The sequence below is a fragment of the Grammomys surdaster genome, unplaced genomic scaffold (genome assembly GCF_004785775.1).
Source record: "Grammomys surdaster isolate TR1022 unplaced genomic scaffold, NIH_TR_1.0 327, whole genome shotgun sequence".
NCBI lineage: Eukaryota > Metazoa > Chordata > Mammalia > Rodentia > Muridae > Grammomys > Grammomys surdaster.
In genome coordinates this window covers 795,601-813,570 of record NW_021604746.1, presented here as the reverse complement: position 1 = coordinate 813,570, position 17,970 = coordinate 795,601, and the positions used below count along the sequence as shown (strand labels likewise).

At 39.4% G+C, this 17,970-nt stretch overlaps 1 protein-coding gene across 2 annotated transcripts; it reads left to right on the top strand.

Moving 5' to 3' along the window:
* The first annotated feature begins 3,243 nt into the window (after window positions 1–3,243).
* Window positions 3,244–17,080, top strand: LOC114630097 (zinc finger protein 665-like). 2 transcript variants are annotated; one of them, XM_028778175.1, is made up of 5 exons: window positions 3,244–3,319; window positions 5,772–5,865; window positions 8,841–8,967; window positions 9,537–9,665; window positions 13,393–17,080. In XM_028778175.1, exons 2-5 carry the CDS (start codon window positions 5,851–5,853, stop codon window positions 15,366–15,368), a joined length of 2,247 nt encoding a protein of 748 aa, XP_028634008.1. In that variant the 5' UTR covers window positions 3,244–3,319; window positions 5,772–5,850; the 3' UTR covers window positions 15,369–17,080. The 2 variants fall into 2 exon arrangements, with proteins under 2 accessions (XP_028634008.1, XP_028634007.1); XM_028778174.1 differs by lacking the exon at window positions 3,244–3,319 and adding an exon at window positions 3,330–3,440.
* Window positions 17,081–17,970: the final 890 nt, after the last annotated feature.

The following is a 17,970-nucleotide window of genomic DNA, read 5'->3' as shown; positions in this document are numbered from 1 at the left end:
GTCTCTCTCTGTCTCTCTCTCTGTCTCTCTCTCTCTCCCTTCCTCCCTCCCCTCCCTCCTCCTCCTCCTCCTCCTCCTCCGTCTCCTCCTCCTCCTTTTTCTTCTTCTTCTTCTTCCTTCTTCTTCTTCTTCTTCTTCTTCTTCTTCTTCTTCTTCTTCTTCTTCTTCCTCTTCTTCTTCTTCTTTTTCTTCTTCCTCTCTCTCTCTCTCTCTCTCCCCCTCTCCTCTGTCTCTGTCTCTCTCTCCCTCATTCCTCCAAAGCATGCTTTGAATTCACTATGTACCTGTTGCTAAATTTGAACTCTCGATTCTCCTGATTTCACTATTTTTTCTCAGAGCACAAGCAGGTATGGGCACACTGTATTTATGTAGTACAGGGGATCAATGTTCAATCACATCACATGTTAGGTAAGCATTTTATATCCCTATACCTTTTATTATAGTATTTTCTTTCACGTGTACGACTTTATTCTATCATATTATCTCAGCTATTTTTCCACGAACAGCCATTCTCTTCATGTCACTCAATGGTATAAAAGAAAACAAAGAAAAACAACACAAAAAAGAAAGTAAAAGAAAAACTGCTGCAAGACCCATCTATACAATCCTGTGCCAAAAGAAGCTCGCCCCCCCACACAATAGAGATAACTGCTCATTGGGTCCTTGCAGTTCTGCTCACGAATAGTTAAAAAATAGAAGTAAGTTTAAGTAAGGGTGAGGCCAGGAAGATAAGAACATAAGAGGCTGAAAGTTAGTCATAATGATGGAATGATGAAAAAGCTATATTCAAGACTATATTTTTGTTAAGTCATATAATTAATTATAAATGTCAGTTCCAGAAGCAAAATACCAGTGAGATACTTTTTAGCAGTGTTGGTTACAGAGGATGCAAATAATCCTCTAAATACAGTTGATATCCATAGCTCTTTGCAGTCCACCACATTTATATGGAAAGATGTTATTCATCAAGGCCCCTTATGCTTTTGCTGCAGGACACAACTGAAATCGAGATGGCATCTCTCACTGCTGGGTAGCTTGCACATGACAAAAGGTGCTATGCAGACTTTTGGGGGATAAAATCTTTAATCATATCTAGCTGAGGACTCTGAAAAGTATAATACTGACTACCAATCAAGATGTACACTTTGTCCCATAGTTTCATACCTCTTTGTGGAAAATCCTAACATGGTCTCATTGAGTTTAAGACCTGCTCTGCTCTACAGTATGGAATCTGTGCTTTTCATAGTGAACATGCTTGTACTTATGAGCTTATGTTTGGGCAACACACAGCAAATAACAGATTGATAGAAGGAGCAGGTAGATATAAAGTACTATATTGGAGAAAACATACAAAAGTGACACTATCAAATCAGGTGCTTATAGCATGTAGAAGAAGGGACTGTAGAAGTCCTTCCCAAGTGATTGGGTTCCAGGTTGAGCACAGCCTCTGCTCCATGGATGAACTCCCAGCTTCTGGTATTGACCACCTGTCTTAGTCAGGTCTTCTACTCCTCCACAAAACATCGTGACCAAGAAGCAAGTTGAGGAGGAAAGGGTTTGCTGTTCATCACCAATGGAAGTCAGGACTTGAACTCAAGCAGGTCAGGAAGCAGGAGCAGATGCAGAGGCTATGGAGGGATGTTACTTACTGGCTTGCTTCCCCTGGCTTGCTCAGCTTGCTTTCTTATAGAACCCAAGACTACCAGCCTGGGGATGGCACCACCCACAATGGGCCCTCCCACCCTTGATTACTAATTGAGAAAATGCTTTACAGCTGGATCTCACGGAGGCATTTCCTCAAGGGAGATTCCTTTCTTTGTGATGACTCCAGCTTGTGTCAAGTTGACACACAAAACCAGCCAGTATACTATCCTAGTCACTTACATTCATGAGACAGCATTATCCTCATGGGAATGGTTCACCTTCTAGAGGTTCTTAAGAGCAATACAATATTTTACATATTTTTGATTGTCTCCTCTGTTTTAACTCTGCTTCAGAGTTAGGGGGTCAACCTGCCCAAGGATATGGAGCACTTGAAGATAAACCTGCTTTATTTTGATATCAGAGAGAATGTCCAGGCTCTTAGCAACTGCTTTCAATAGGATGAATAGTAAATGACTGTCTACTAACATAATGCATATATTAAAGTGTTCAGCAGGAAGTAGTGGGGTACATGAGACAGTAGTGTTGGGTGAATGATTATTATTCATTATATATTTAAAAGTGAATTTTGTATCTGAAATCACCTTGAAATGTTGAAGCACCAGGGAAGCCCAGCACCTCTCATTATTCTATACTGGTGATAATTTGTTGAATTCTATGTGCACTTCCTTTGCAAAATTTTTGATGAAACGTAGACCTGCCACATGATGGAGATGAGAAGAAAAAAAGTTTCGTTAGACATTCCTCAAATTATTCCCACTGACTTTTGACACATCTGAAGACTGCTACCACAAACATCTTTTAAGACATGTATTTGAATGCAAGCATTCGCTTCTATTTAGAGTAGATACAGTAAGAACTTTCAATGCTGAGTGACAAAATGGCTTACATGCTGTTTCAAACTTTCAAGCCAAAAAGCACTTGAAATATTTTTAAATTGTTATTTTTATTACAAAGAGGAAAGTTGGCACTTAAAAAAATTGATCTTCAATGTCAACCTTTGTGAACGCAATTCTTTTTTGTAACAGAAAATATAACCATTTTATATATATATATATATATATATATGAATTAAAAATAAAATCTATGCTTGCTCATATTCACCATCGCCCCTGAATCTCCTACCTAGGCATGGCTATCAACACTGCTCAGGAGCCCTACTCCCTAGAGCTAGGAACCTGTGGGAGAATAAGCAGGAACTGAGAACTGTGCACCAAGAACATAACCTACTCTGAACCAGACCCAAGCCCTCTTTTCCTTGAGCACTATTCCACCCTCCTGTGCATCCCCACCCTCCCTTCTAGTCCATTAGTTGGTCATCGCCGCCCCCCACCCCCATGCTATTTTCTGAATCAGTTCTAAGCCCTCATCACGCCATTCTTAGCATTCAGGACCTCTCTAGCCGCACACATTTCTCTAGATACCGTCCCCTCCAAACAACAGTTTCCTACTCCGCGCCCCACTAGCACACAGTGCCCCACATTACCTTAAAATTCCATCTCAGTCCAGCCTCCTTTCTAGGTACCGCCCCTTGTTAGCGTCAATCACTTGTTCTCTGGTCCCGCCTAATTTTCCCCCGGAGCTAACCGCGGACACCAAGCGCTCTCCTGCGCAGCGACCCGGAAGCAGTTTTGCTCTGCAAAACTCGCGTAGCTGGGTGAGTTTTCCCAGATCCTTTACACGGTTGCTGGCACTTTGAACCCGGACCTCTGCCCTGTGATCCTCATCTTGTGTCCAAAGCTCCACTCGGGGACGCGGAGAGCTGCGAGACTGAGGAAGTAGGAACTTGGGAGAGAGATGGCAGCGGAGCCAGGGTGGGGGTGCTCAGAGATGATGCAGTCAGGAGGAACACTGATTCTGAAGCTTCTGCGGTGGGAGAGGGGACATGACTAGCATTTGTGCAGGCAGCGCCTGGTGATGCGGTACTAGAGAGGGCTGCAGGTGACACAGTGGCCGAGGAGCAGCTTGCCGCTGAGCCTGGTGGAAGGGAGAAAGAAAGCAGGGTCTGGGGATGCGGACAAGAGTGGAGAGGAGAGGGAGAGATCAGCTAAGCTGCTAGAATGTTGAGGGCAGTATGAGAGAGTGAAAAGCAGGAAATGGAAGCCAAAGGGGGCGAGACGTATCGGGTCAGAACTTCCAAGACCAACTTCTCAGCACAAAGATTATTTACACTAGAGGGACAGGGGTCCCTGGATAAAGGTCAAAGACAGGAAGAGATAGAGGAAGAAAACGGGGAAAGGAACAAAGAAGAGGGAAGAAAAGAGACAAGAGAGGGGTAAGGAGTATTTGTCCAGGAGTGGGACATAGGATATCTTCTAGATAGAGAGGAGGAGACATATGTGACCCATAGGCAAATGGTGGCTTATAGAGGTAAAATGAGAATTCCCGTGTTAGGACAAGATGTTTCATTTTAAGCTGGCATATTAATTAAGTGAGCCAAAGGTGCCTTTTGGTTGCCAGACTTCAATGCTTTGAAAGCTGGGCCTTCATAGTAAGCCTGAGGAGAAGGGATTGGCCAAATAAGAAAATAGACCCTGGTGGTAGCTTTAACAATGTAATCTAAGAGTTTTTAGCAAGGCGGAGAGAGGAAAAGGGCAAGGCCTACCAGAGTCATTGTCACCATGCTGGAGCTGGCAAAGTCCCTTCAGAAAGTGTGAATGAGATAAGGCAGAATGAGGGAGGGGAGGGCTGGATAAGAGAGAAGTTGATGGACTAGTAAGGTTATTATTACTGAGCTTGTTTTTGTTGTTGAAAAAAAAAACCCTTAACTTTTGTTTAAATTTTAGTAGTATGGAAGAGAGTTGTAACACTTGAATCTGATGGGTGTTAACTGATACTGTGTTAGGCATGGTGGCTCAGATCAGTAATGCAAGCATGTGGAAGAAAGCTGGGGTAGGAAAATTGGGAGTTTAAGATAGCCTGGAATAAATAACTAAGACACTTTCTCAATGAGTGAATACTGTTGAGGTTAGACGTTTACTGACCGTTTATAGTCCTTATACAGCCAGAACTGATGTGACAGTTTTAGATAGTGTCACCCTCTTTGACAGTGGTATACTGTAGAGGAGTTGTGGGATTCTTTTCCCCCTTAACACCTAACTTTTTAGCATAGAATGTGTTGCCTCTGATCACACTAAATGTGTGATGTTTTTTCTCCTTCAGACAGCTAGCTCTCTGTCAGGCACCAACTTTGTGTTATGTGCTTTAACTCATATCTTGCTCACTTCCTGAAGATAATATCCAGTGCCACAGTTTCTCACCACTGTCCCCTTTTACTTCCCAGTCCCATGTCCTGAATATAACCTGCTATCACAAGTACTGTTAATGTACTTGGTCAGCTCTATATTCTCAGGGAAATACTTTGGTTAGATTTACTCAGTACAAGAAACAAGACAAAGGAAACAGGTAACCATTTCAGAAGAGTCTCCTGTAAGTTTCAACATGTCAAGTAGGGAAGCTGTCCTCTTCTGAAGTGTTAGCTGAATATTCTGCTTATGTTTATTTTGTCCATGTGGTTATATGTGTTTGTATGTATACATGTGTGCATTCTGACCTTGTATTTCTCATCTTTCTGAGAAGGGATCAAGTTCTGTAGAAAAGTGCTGCCTCCTGTTGTCCCTCCTGCAGTAGTTTATTGTTGGTATAGTGGGTTGCAGACACCCATATTTCTACATGGTGAATGAAGTCCTTCCAGTGGCTGTGGCTCTGGACACAGGAAGTAGGTGTCTTGCTGGGGTGGTTCCCATGCACCTGTAATCTCAGCTCTCAGGAGACTAAGGTAGCAGGATCTTGCATTCAAGGCCTGCCTAGGCTATCTAGTAGGTTCTTGTCTCAAAAGGGGATGGTAAGTGATCGCATTTACCCTGAATATTATATTTTTCCCATTTTGAGAGAAGGTTCCGTTAGTTCCATATGGCCTGAAAATCACTACGTTGTCTAGGCCTTTGGTTGACAATCCTCTGCTTTAAGTGATGCAATTGTATATGTATGCCACAATACCCATGCTTTATTATTTATTCATTTATTTATTTATTCATTCATTCTCAGAATATTTATTATATAACCTTGCAAGCATATGATGTCCTTAATTGTATGCTTTTGGTATTCAGGACTGACTTCTAAACACTCATGTTGCACAAAGAAGAATCTGGGAGGAGGAGAAGAAAGAGGAAATAAAATGACCCAGGGATGGCTGTCACTCAGGTACAGTAAGTGCACTGCATCCCCATTGGTTCTCGCCTCTCTGAAGTGTTAGGCATGGAGGCTGCTGACCTGTACTGGGTATAGACTAGACTTGTTCACTTGCTTTTACTCATATTTTCCCCTAGCCACTAAATTTTATAATGCAATGATCCTGTCATATAGAAGACATGGGAGAAGCTTCCTTTGAGTGTATCCTAAGAGCAGCCTTTATGCTATTAGGCAGGAAGATTTGTCTAGGATCATATCCAAGTGAACTGTTAGCACTCTAGATGTAGGTTAAAGAAGCTGCACATGGAAGTCATATCTTTATGTGCACAGATCCCTTTTGAGTTATGGAGGGAAAAGAGACCTTCATGGGGAATCATATTCTGCCTAATTCAGTATACCACAGATAGTAAAGTGAATGGTCAGTATTTCCAAGAGAACATCTCAACGACTAGAAAATGAAATGAGGGATAGAGGGTGTTGTATTTCATCATCAAGATATTATAGTTTTGGGGTCTTTTGTGTGTTTGTTTCTCTTATTTATTTATTTATTTATTATTTATTTATATATTTATTTTCATTTATCTATTTACTTTAATCCTGATCCCAGGTTCCCCCACCCAATCCCACTTTTACAAATCCCGTTTCCCCCATTACCACCTCACCTTCTCAGAGAACTGGATCCCCCCCCTTGGGTGCCATCAAGTCCCAGCAGGACTAAGTACCTCCTCTCCCACTGAAGCACAGTCAGGCAGTCCAGCTATAGTAAGTGGATCCCATGGCAGGCAACAGAGTCAGAGACAGCCGCTGCTTCAATTGTTAGGGGACCCAAATGAACACTAAGCTGTACATCTGCTACAAATGTGTGTGTGTGTGGGGGGGTCTAAGTCCAGCCTCTGCATGCTCTTTGGTTGATGATTCAGTCTCTGTGAGTCCCCATGGTCCCAGGTTGGATGTCTCTGTAAGTCTTCTTGTGGTGTCCTCGCCCCCTCCAGCTCACTCAATTCTCTCTCCCACTCTTTCCCAAGACACTGCAAGCTCCATCTGATATTTGGTTGTGGGTCTCTGCCTCTGTTTCCATCGACTGCTGGATGAAGCTTCTCAGGAGACAGTTGTGCTATGGTCCTGTCTGCAAGCATATCAGTGTATTTTGCTTGTTTGGTTGGTTAGGTTAGGTTTTGTTTTGTTCTTGTTTATAGAGAGATTATTTTCCTGTTTAACTCAGATTGTCTTCCTGAGTGCTCATATGATGATACACACCGGGCTTTCATCTCTGTGTGTATGCTCATGTGAGTGTTTACTCATGTGTGTCAGTGTGTTTGGAAGTCAGAGATCAAACCAAGCATCTTCCTCAGTGGCTTACCACTTTTATTTTGATACAGTATCTCCCATTGAATCTGGAGTTCATTAATTGGTTAAGCTCCATGGATCTGTCTATCTCCATCCATATAATACCAAGTTTACAGATGCACTCAGCTTTTACATAATGCTGGCGATGAAAACTTCAGTCCTCATGCTTTCCAAGCAAGCACTTTACTTCCTGAGCTGTCAATAGGAATTAGCCTGAGTCCTCAACAATAGGGGCTTCTGTAAACAACGTCCTACAGACCCTGCTATTCCCAGGGAACTCTTGTGAAGCTGGCATTTGGGGTAAAAGTGGTTATATTTTTCAGTCATTGGAGAATGTGTCCTTGTAATTAAAGAAAATACAATAACATTTTCCTTCATTTGATTATTAGCTGCAGTTCTGGCAAGTGATCATGCAATTTTTAAAAATTTTTTTTTTTTTTTACTTTTAAGGATACTTTTTGAAAATCTTATTTAATCTTTCCTTTACACTCCAGATTTTATCCCCCTCCTAGTCCACCCTCTGACTGTTCCACATCTTATACCTCCCCTCGCATCCCATCTCTACAAGGATGTCCCCACCCTCTCCCACCCCATGCCTGGGTGAACAGAGTGAATGTGTGGGAACAGGAGGTAAATGAAAGGGGCACACCTGATTTTGGCTTTCATTTGTTTGCTATTTTTATTATTCACAAACATGAAGAATGCACTGCAACGTACCATAATATCTCAAAGAAAAGCAAAATAACTTTAGAGAGACACTATATTGCTCTGATACATCTTAATCTGGGAACACAGGAAAAACAAAGTCTGTTTCTCCCTATACGCTCTTATCCAACAGAAAGCTTAGGCTAGCCCACATATGAAGTTTTTCCCATATCCCAGGCAAGTAATTTTCCAGTGTACCTCAGCCCAGTGTCAGCTAATTCTGTTGCATTCTGACACTAAACATCTAGAAGCCTCAGTTCCATAGTCTCCTCTCCCTCTCTTCAGTTTTATGTTTCATTTTCTAGGGCAGCCCACAATACTCAACAAAACCCTTAACCTTTCTCCATTTATTATGAAGGACATTCCAAAAATTACAGATGAATGGCTAGACAGAGAAGACACAAAAGGTGAGTTACAGGAGATAGGTTGTGACTTTCACTCCCTCCTTGGGTAAGCCATTCTGTAGGACTTTCCACCACAGCAGAATGTGAGGAAAGAGCATTAAACTTTGTGCTTTGAGGATTTATGGAGGTTCCATCACTCACATATGATTACTTAACACCATTGGTCATTGCTGTTCACTTGAAACTTCAGCCCCTTTACTCTCCCTAGAAGATGGGGAGTAGGCCTGAAGTTCAGATCTAATTCTGCCTTGGTGATCTTGGTTCCCAGAAACCTTCCTAAAACTCAGGACCCTTAGAACTTTATTTCAACTGTCAACATAATCATAGGAGACAAATCCATTCTTAATAATTCAGAGATGCCAGGTGAATCACACATCTGAGAACTAAACAAAGACATGTATTTTGTAATGTTTCAGCATGGAGGTGGTTTTTTCTCTTTAAATTAGCTTATCCTTTTGGTTTTCCCTGTGTCTCACCTCATTTTAAAGATCCTAAGTGTCCATAGGGTAAAATGTGTTTGTTCCCCTTTAGGGACAGTTGACATTCAGCGATGTGGCCATAGAGTTCTCTCAAGAAGAATGGGAATGTCTAGACCATGCACAGAGGGCTTTGCACAGAGATGTTATGTTGGAGAACTATAGCAACCTGGTCTCCCTGGGTAAGGATGGCTTCCTTTGTAACTTTGCATTCTCTTTCTGTGCCTTTGGGGAGCCATGTTACTCTTCGATCTTTCTCCTTTCCTCTATCCCTTCTTTCTTCCCACCCTTTCTGCATTGGGAATAAAACCTAAGACTTACATAGGCAAGCATTCTACCACTGGGCTGTGTTCCAGACCTTTTTGGTAGATTTTTTCTTTTTTTGGTTTATTTTTATTTATTTATTTATTTATTTTCTTTGAGTTGTATAGTCTGCTAGCCTTGAACTTACAGTCTGATTGCTTCACACTCCCTAGTCCTGGAACTGTAAGCATTTGCCACCATGCATGACTCACTAGGCATGTGTTTAAAGTATCTAAGTCCTTGCTTGCTCTCCCTAAGCTTTTGAGTCAGTAGTTCTTGGTAGATAACTAGTAATCTGTCCATTAAGCTCCCAGAAGGAGGAATTCAGTGATGAGTTTGTAAAGTGTCTTTCTAGATTTCTATGTAATGTGTTCTCTCCTCACATTAGCACAGTATGGAATTTCTATAAAATTCTCAGTACCTGATTTTACTGTCTTTTTATAAACAGGAGTCACACTTCCAAATCTGAATGCTATTTCTAAGTTGGAACAAAACAAAGGGCGCTGGACTGCGGGGAGTGAGGCAATAAGAACCAGAAAATCAAATGGACAGGAATATGTCAGAGCCATGAGTGCAGGTAAGCTCTCAAGAGGGCAGAGTAGCAGCTTTCCCATTGTGTAATGGCAAATGCAAGGTCTCAGTGAGGGAGAAGTCTGCCACTATTCTTTTTTGTTTGTTTGTTTGTTTGTTTTGTTTTGTTTTTTGTACTAACTATTTTACATTTATTTTGTGTATCTTTTTTTTTTAAATCAAATCGTAATTTTTACTTATTTACACAGGGGTTATAAACACAAAAAAAGGCAGGACGTGGGGAAGAGGATAACACCGGAGAATAGGTATTCAGGGGGAGTACAGATATCTTTCAGAACAAGGGATCGACTGGGTAAAGGTTCAGGGGACAGGTCACTATGACTCTGCCTATGATTCACTTGTCCTTATCTAAGTTGGTACTGTCCATTAAGGCTACCTATTTACAAGGTCTATGACTACTCAGGCTGCTAAGTTTCCACAACAGTTGACAATATACAATAGCTTATAGCCATTTGTTTCAGTGTTTTTTTCGCAGAGACCCAAGATTTTGTGTTAGCATGTAGCCATTTATCCTCATGTGGTGCCAGGTAGTTTTGTCTAGATGTAATCTGGTTTGCATATTTGAGGTAGTGTCTCACTCTTTTGGTCAGGCTGATTTAAAACTCACTTTGTAGCCCCCAGGGTGACAAGAAAATCTGAGTAAGCCTCCTGCTTTAACCTTCCAAGTGCTAGGATTAGATGCATAAGCTACCATATTCAGTTTATGTACAGTTATATAAGTTTTGACAAAGGTGCTATAATACAGATGCACTTAAAAATGGGGATGGACTTAGGTGGGCATGTGCAGTGGCAGTGGAGCTATGGTTATGCCCAGGGCCTAGCTGAGCTAGTATTCTACCATCTTCCACGGACCATTAAAAATGGGAGCATTCTCATTCTTTTATTTATTCTTTTCTGAGCACTGTACAGGCTACTCAGTCTCCTCAGTAGATGGATTAGAGATGTACATTGCTATAGCCAAGTTAATAGACAGTTATTGAACAGCAATGATATACAAAAGTACTATTATTGGAGAAATGCCAATATTCACCCAAATGAGGCATCACCTTCACTTGCAAAAATTGCTACTTTGGAAAAGCTGAGCCTTGGTTTGGATGTGGGGAAAAGGAGACTCTCATAATGTGTTGGTTAGAATATAGATTAGGATTCATTGATTAGACCTTTTTACAGAGACGTCAGAAAATAATAAAAATAAGAGTTATTGTATAGTCAAGTAACTGAGTTTTTGAGTGTAGATCTTGAAATCTGCAGATGATGTTTCTGTGGGATGTCTGTATTGTTGTTGTGACAATGTTCACAAGTAGCCAAGTTATGTAATAGACCAGTTATGTCCATCACCAGCACCCCCCCTTTCTCTGTGTGTGTGTTTTTGCATTTTACATGAATTTTGTGTGTCCTGCAAAAGAACACTCTATTTATTACAATGCCTATCAGCCTGAAAGATCTTTTATAAACAAAATAAACCAGCAGGTAACTGTCCCATTTGGTTTTCTTGGACACTCACTTCAGTTCTGTCCATTTTGCTGTGGATAACAGGAATTCATTCTTTGGGGGACATAGTCTTCATTGTGTATATCTACATATTTGCCTTATCCATTTATCTGTTACACACATGTAGATAAATGTACATCTATCTACCCATATGTATGAACTTTCATTTATATATAAAATTTAACTCAATTCACCTAGCAGCAGAGAACAGAAAGATAGTCACCAGGGGTAGAGGATATTAATAAGTGGTGAGTGAGACTAGAGTTGTAACAAGCAACAGGAACAATAAGTGCATTTTTAAATAGTTGGTATGCTCATATGTTTCTGTCTTGTTATCACTTTGTTACATACATACACACAGAGAGAGAGAGAGAGAGAGAGAGAGAGAGAGAGATAGATAGATAGATAGATAGATAGATAGAGACCATGTTTCAGTTTTATCACTTTGTGATATTTATATATAAAGTGACCTTGAAATATAATCATTAGCATATTACTTGTTTAAGTTAGTGAGACACAGAAGACATCCCATACATGTGTACTTTTGTGCTTTGATCATGTTCATTCTCCATTTTTTTTTTTTTTTACAGTATCCTCTTATTCTCCTACCCCTTCCCTGATAGGCCTTCCTCTACTTTATAATTCTTTGTTCAAACTTTTAAAAGTTTTTCCATATGTAAGAGAAATATACTATATTTTCCTTTCTGTTTGGTTGATTTGCTTATCACAATGCCCTATAGTTCTGCCAGTTTTTCTAATGAATTACAGGATCCCATGTATTCTTCGAGACTGAATAATATTATAAGATGTAGATGCGTGCATAATTTTCTTGTTTTTTTCCCCATTTTTTGTTTGTTTGTTTGTTGCTTTCCATGACAGGGTTTCTCTGTCCTGAAACTCATTGGCTGTCCTGGAACTCATTCTGTAGACCAGGCTGGTCTCAAACTGAGAGACCCAGCTGGTGCTGCCTCTGATTGTGAGGATTAAAGGCATGTGCCACCACCAACCATCACGTTATTTTATTTATCCATTTGCTGGCATACATGAAGACTGATTCCATATCTAGGCTATTGTGAGCCTTACTGTCATAATTATGGTTATGCACTCATGTCTCCCTAATAGTGACTTCATTTCATACATACACAAACACAGTACTGGAATGGCTGAATGCCATGTTTCTTCTATTTTTTATTTATTTATTTATTTATTTATTTATTTATTTATTTATTTTTGCTATTTCTTCAAAGAAAACCCTTTTTTTAAAATAAGAAAGTGGTTATCTTTTTACAACATACAGAATTTTATTTTCAATCTATCTTATTTTTAATCATGTGTATATGTGTATGTATACATATAAGGACACATGCCCTCAGAGTCCAGATAAAAGTTTTGGATCCCGGGGTTGGTGTACAGGTGACTGTGAGTTGTCCAGTGTGGGTGGATGCTGGAAACAGAACTCAGCTGCTCTGTAAGAGTGGTACACATTCTGAACCCCTCAGCCATCTCTCTAGCTCCTATATTTAGCAATTTATGAACATATGTATTGATTATTTGCCTGGTTGCTTTATCAGGGAATTCTAGAGTTGTTTTGTAATATTTATTAGGATCTATAAGTGCTTGTTTTCTGTGTGTATTGTGCAATATAACAGACTTGCACTACTTGTTAATGTTGAAAAATGCCTTTTATGAGTCAGTCTAGGTAAGTCTTGAAGAGGTTCTTGTATTGTTTTTGCTGGTACTGTTTTTGTGAAATTTTCATGTCTTTTTGCCATTGTTTTTTATTTCAAAATTGTCACTTAACTGATTATATAAAGTAACTGTTGTTAAATTTTATTATCATATTTTATGGTATTGTATATGCATTTATACAGAATATACTGTTAATATTTTTCCATTCACTTGTGATGTAGCCATATACCTTTGGGCAGTAATATATACATTTATGATGTGGTGGAAAAATGATCTTTTCTTGGATTATGTAACTTTACTCAATGTGAATAATTTGGTCATAAGTTATTTGAAATGAGTCCTTCCTTCTAGTGATTAAAATTATACACAATTTTCTGTTCTTAATTATAAAATCACTGTTTTATGGTAATTAATTTGGCTTTTATGTTTCTAAAAGTTGTTAAATGAACTCAGTAAATTTTATTTCTGTTGTAAATATTTTCAGTGTAGAATATCTTGTCTGTACTTAATCAGAAAATTGTTATATCTTCTAGTTAACGCTCCTGAATCTATAATTAAAGATTTCCTACCAAAAGGGAGTGGCATTTCAGGAGAAATAGTCCAGACAATGGTGTCAGAAAGATATAAAAGCAATGGCATTGAAGATTTTTCCTTCAGAGAAATCCAGCAGAACATTCAGAATTTTGAGTTTCATTGGAAAGATCATGAAAGGAATTATAAATCCACTCATAGAAGAGATCAAGATAGTGGAAAGGAGCTTAGGAAAAGTCAGCTTCTGTTAAGCTTCACTTCAGATCTACCTGAACTGCAGCCATTTCCGTCTGCAGAAAATATTGATGGTAATGAAACTAAGTCCATAAGCGGTGCATCTTCAATTTTGTCATCTGACAGAATTCCTACCAGTGGTGACAAAGCACCCATTGTTAATGAATATAATGTGTATTCTTCACTACTTATGAAGGGAAAGAAAGCACCCATTAAGGAAAAAACTTATCAATGTAATGAGTGTGACAAGGTCTTCAGCTATACTTCTTCTCTAGCATATCATCGGCAAATTCATACTGGAGAGAAACTTTACAAATGTGTTGAGTGTGGTAAGGCTTTTTATCGACGTTCTTACCTTTTGGTACATGAGAGGCATCATACTGGAGCAAAACCTTACAAATGTAATGAATGTGGCAAGTTGTTCACTCAGAATTCACACCTTAAAAGTCATCGAAGAATTCATACTGGTGAGAAGCCATACAAATGTAATGATTGTGGCAAAGCCTTTAGTGTTCGCTCAAACCTAACTCACCATCTGGTAATCCATACTGGAGATAAGCCTTATAAATGTAATGAATGTGGCAAGGTCTTCAGTCAAACCTCTAGCCTTACGATTCATCGAAGAACTCACACTGGAGAGAAACCTTACAGGTGCAATGTGTGTGGGAAAGTATTCAGTTCACATTCAAACCTAAATACCCATCAGGCAATCCATACTGGACAAAAACCCTATAAATGTTCAGAGTGTGGCAAGGTCTTTACTCAGAATTCACACCTTGCAAATCATTGGAGAATACATACTGGAGAGAAACCTTACAAGTGTAATGAATGTGGAAAAGCCTTTAGTGTGTATTCCAGCCTCACTACCCACCAGGCAATCCATACAGGAGAAAAACCTTACAAGTGTGATGAATGTGGCAAGGTCTTCACTCAAAATTCACATCTTGCAAGTCATCGTGGAGTTCACAGTGGGGAGAAGCCTTACAAATGTGAAGAATGTGGCAAACTCTTCAGTCAAACTTCAAATCTTGCGAGACATTGGAGGGTTCATACTGGAGAGAAGCCTTACAAATGCAACGAATGTGGCAAAGCTTTTAGTGTGCGTTCTAGCCTGACTTCCCATCAAGTAATCCACACAGGAGAAAAACCTTACAAATGTACCGAATGTGGGAAGGTCTTCAGTCAAACTTCAAGCCTTTCAATACATCAGAGAATACACACTGGAGAGAGACCTTACAGATGCAATGAGTGTGGGAAAGCCTTTAATTCACATTCCAACCTAAATACCCATCAGGTAATCCATACTGGACAAAAACCCTATAAATGTCTGGAATGTGGCAAGGTCTTTACTCAAAATTCACATCTTGCAAATCATCACAGAACCCATACAGGGGAGAAACCTTACAAATGTAATGAGTGTGGCAAAGCCTTCAGTGTGTACTCAAGTCTCACTACTCATCAGGCAATCCATACTGGAGAAAAACCTTATAAGTGTAATGAATGTGGTAAGGTCTTCACTCAAAATTCACACCTAGCAAGTCACCGGAGGACTCACACTGGAGAAAAACCTTACAAGTGTAGTAAATGTGGTAAAGCCTTTAGTGTGCGATCAAGCTTGACTACCCATCAGGCAATCCATACTGGAGAAAAACGTTACACGTGTAGTGAGTGTGGCAAAATCTTTAGTCGAAGTTCCAACCTTATAAGCCATCAGAGACTTCATGTTGGGCAGAAGCATATGTGAATACAGCAAGGTCTTTAGGCATAATTCACTTCTTGCACAATGTCCTGGAATACATTCCTTAGAAAATATTAGTATTTTGTCGATGATAAACAGCCATTATGAGTTCAAATATGTTACTTGATATAGTGGTATGCATGAACAACCACACCCTTTTCAGGGTGTTGTAGGAGCACTGTCTGCCTGGGATATATAGGAAGAACTTGACTTAAAAATTAAATCAAGTGTTTTTTATATAGAGATCATATTAAGAAGACATTTCAAACATGTAGAAAATATGCTTCACAACATGATTCCCACTTCTATAAACACAAAAATGCACTTCATTGATAAAATCATCCAATTGGCACTTACTGAGGATGTTACTTAGTGACTATTAAAGTAGAGGTTGAATGGAAGGAATTATTCAGCCTCTTGTTTTTCATGGCTAATCTTCAATGTTACATTCTACAGAATAATGATAATTACTGAACAATTAAAAGTGAATAGCTAAAACATGATATATTTGAAAGGTTGAAGATGTTTGATACTTTTAATATTCATGTTCTCATTTATTTATGATTCCTTGCAAAATCTACTTTGCTATTTGTGATTGTTATCTGCAACTTTCTGATGATACAACACCTGCCTCAAGGGCCTTTTATTAGAGCCTTTGGGAAAATAGGGTATAAAGTCACATTACTAGGAAAGGATCATGTCTGACTGGTTTCTGAGAAGAATGACTCCATTCCATCTTTTGAATTAAGTATTGGCTAAGTTATTTTCCTAATTTGTGTTTAGTTTCTGTATCAAATACCATGATTAAAGCTAACCTGGTCAGAAAAGAGTGTATTTCATCTTATAGGTTATAGTTGATCAAGAGAAGCCAGGATAAGGGCTAGAGTAGGAGCCTGGAAGCAGGGACAAAGGAAGACAATGGATACCTGCTGGCTTGATTTTTTGGCTTAGTTTCCTTTATACAGCCTAGGACCACCTACCAAGGGGTGGCACTGCCCAAAGTTGTCTAGGCCCTCTTACATCAGTCATTAATAAAGAAAATACTTGACAGAAATGCCCAGAGTCCACCCTGATGGATGTGATTTCTTAAGAGTCTCTCTTCTCAAGTAACTCTAGTTTGTGTCAAGTTAAAAGATGTAACCAGATCATTTGTCATCTGAAAGGGATGGGATATTGTAAAATTACAGCATAAATTTATCAAGTTTATTGTGTATGATGGGGCATTCTGTGGGGTAAAAGCCATTACGTTGAAAAGAGATGATCTACCATCTGATCATGAGATACAGAAACTGCCACAAAATTAGTATACTGCACTTTTTATGAAATAAGAACAATAAGCTATTAGGGATGGGGTTTTTGTCCAATAAACTGCAGAAGACATAGTGAACGTCTGTCTATATTGAGTGACAAGAGGTTTCACATGTAGGAAATAATAATTTTTCTTACTTTTAAAGTTAAATTGAGAAACATTAGAATGGAAAATTTAACCCAAAGAAAATGTAGGGGCTCTGTATGTAACTAGTAGAGAAGCACTTGTGTCATGCATGTGAGGCCCTAAGTTCAATGTTCAACAGCACCAAAAGTAAAAAATATACAAAAAGTTTTTGAAGAGTGACATCATTTAACTTCTCTTGTTAAGTTTTTCCACTGTGTGATTGAAAATATATCATTAATTGAACTTTTAGCTAATGAAAAGTAAAGATTTTATTTTCCTATGAGTGAATTTGTATTTTTTTTTTGTTTGTATACTTTTACCAAATCAGTTTAGTGCCTACACATGGGAAATGAGAAAATGGAGTAAAGCTCTTCTGGTTGAAGATTTTCTGCTTTTTGAATGATTTCAAGGACTATACAGTTTTATGACCCTATAATTGTTTTTCAGTGAACTTGGTCCATGCCCCTAGGATATTTTTATAGGTATAGTGTATGTACATCAACAAAAACACATGGAGCAGACTGTCAAAGTAAAGATGCGAGGATTTCTGTACTCATATATACACTTGAGACTTCCCTTCATAGTTGTGCAACACTTCAGACATTCTGCTGATAGGTATGAACTGTGTAGTGCTCACTCTTCTTGACTTTCATGAAAAAAAAAAAAAAAAACTAACTTGAAGCATGTTGCCTGTCCTGGACATGACCCTACCTGCCCTTGGGGTTTGGGAGTGAGATGGTACAGAGTAAGCAACACAGACCCCAGAAGCAGGTGAGAAATCTGAGCACTGCTGCAAGCTCCTTTAATACACTCCACTGAAGCCCCATTGGTCCCAAGAAAGCATCTCTTCTAAACAGTAGTTCCTGATTGGCTAGAATTGTTTGCACTAGCAATCCTTGTTCTCTCAGGTGGTCCTCAATTAGGTCCTCCTGCAGGAGATGCTTTTATGGCTGTGCAGCCCCCAGCGTTTACCTAGAGGCAGCCCCACCCCCATTCCTGCTACATATCCACCCTTTTGTTTTTAGATTTTGACAGCCTAGTGGAAGCCTGAGTGCCACTGCCTTGACATTGTTGACCCTCACCTCATAGGCTTCCCACTATACTGGATTGTGCCTGTCTTAGTTTGTCTGTCTTCCAGGATCTTACACATCATTGACTACCAACCCTCAAAGA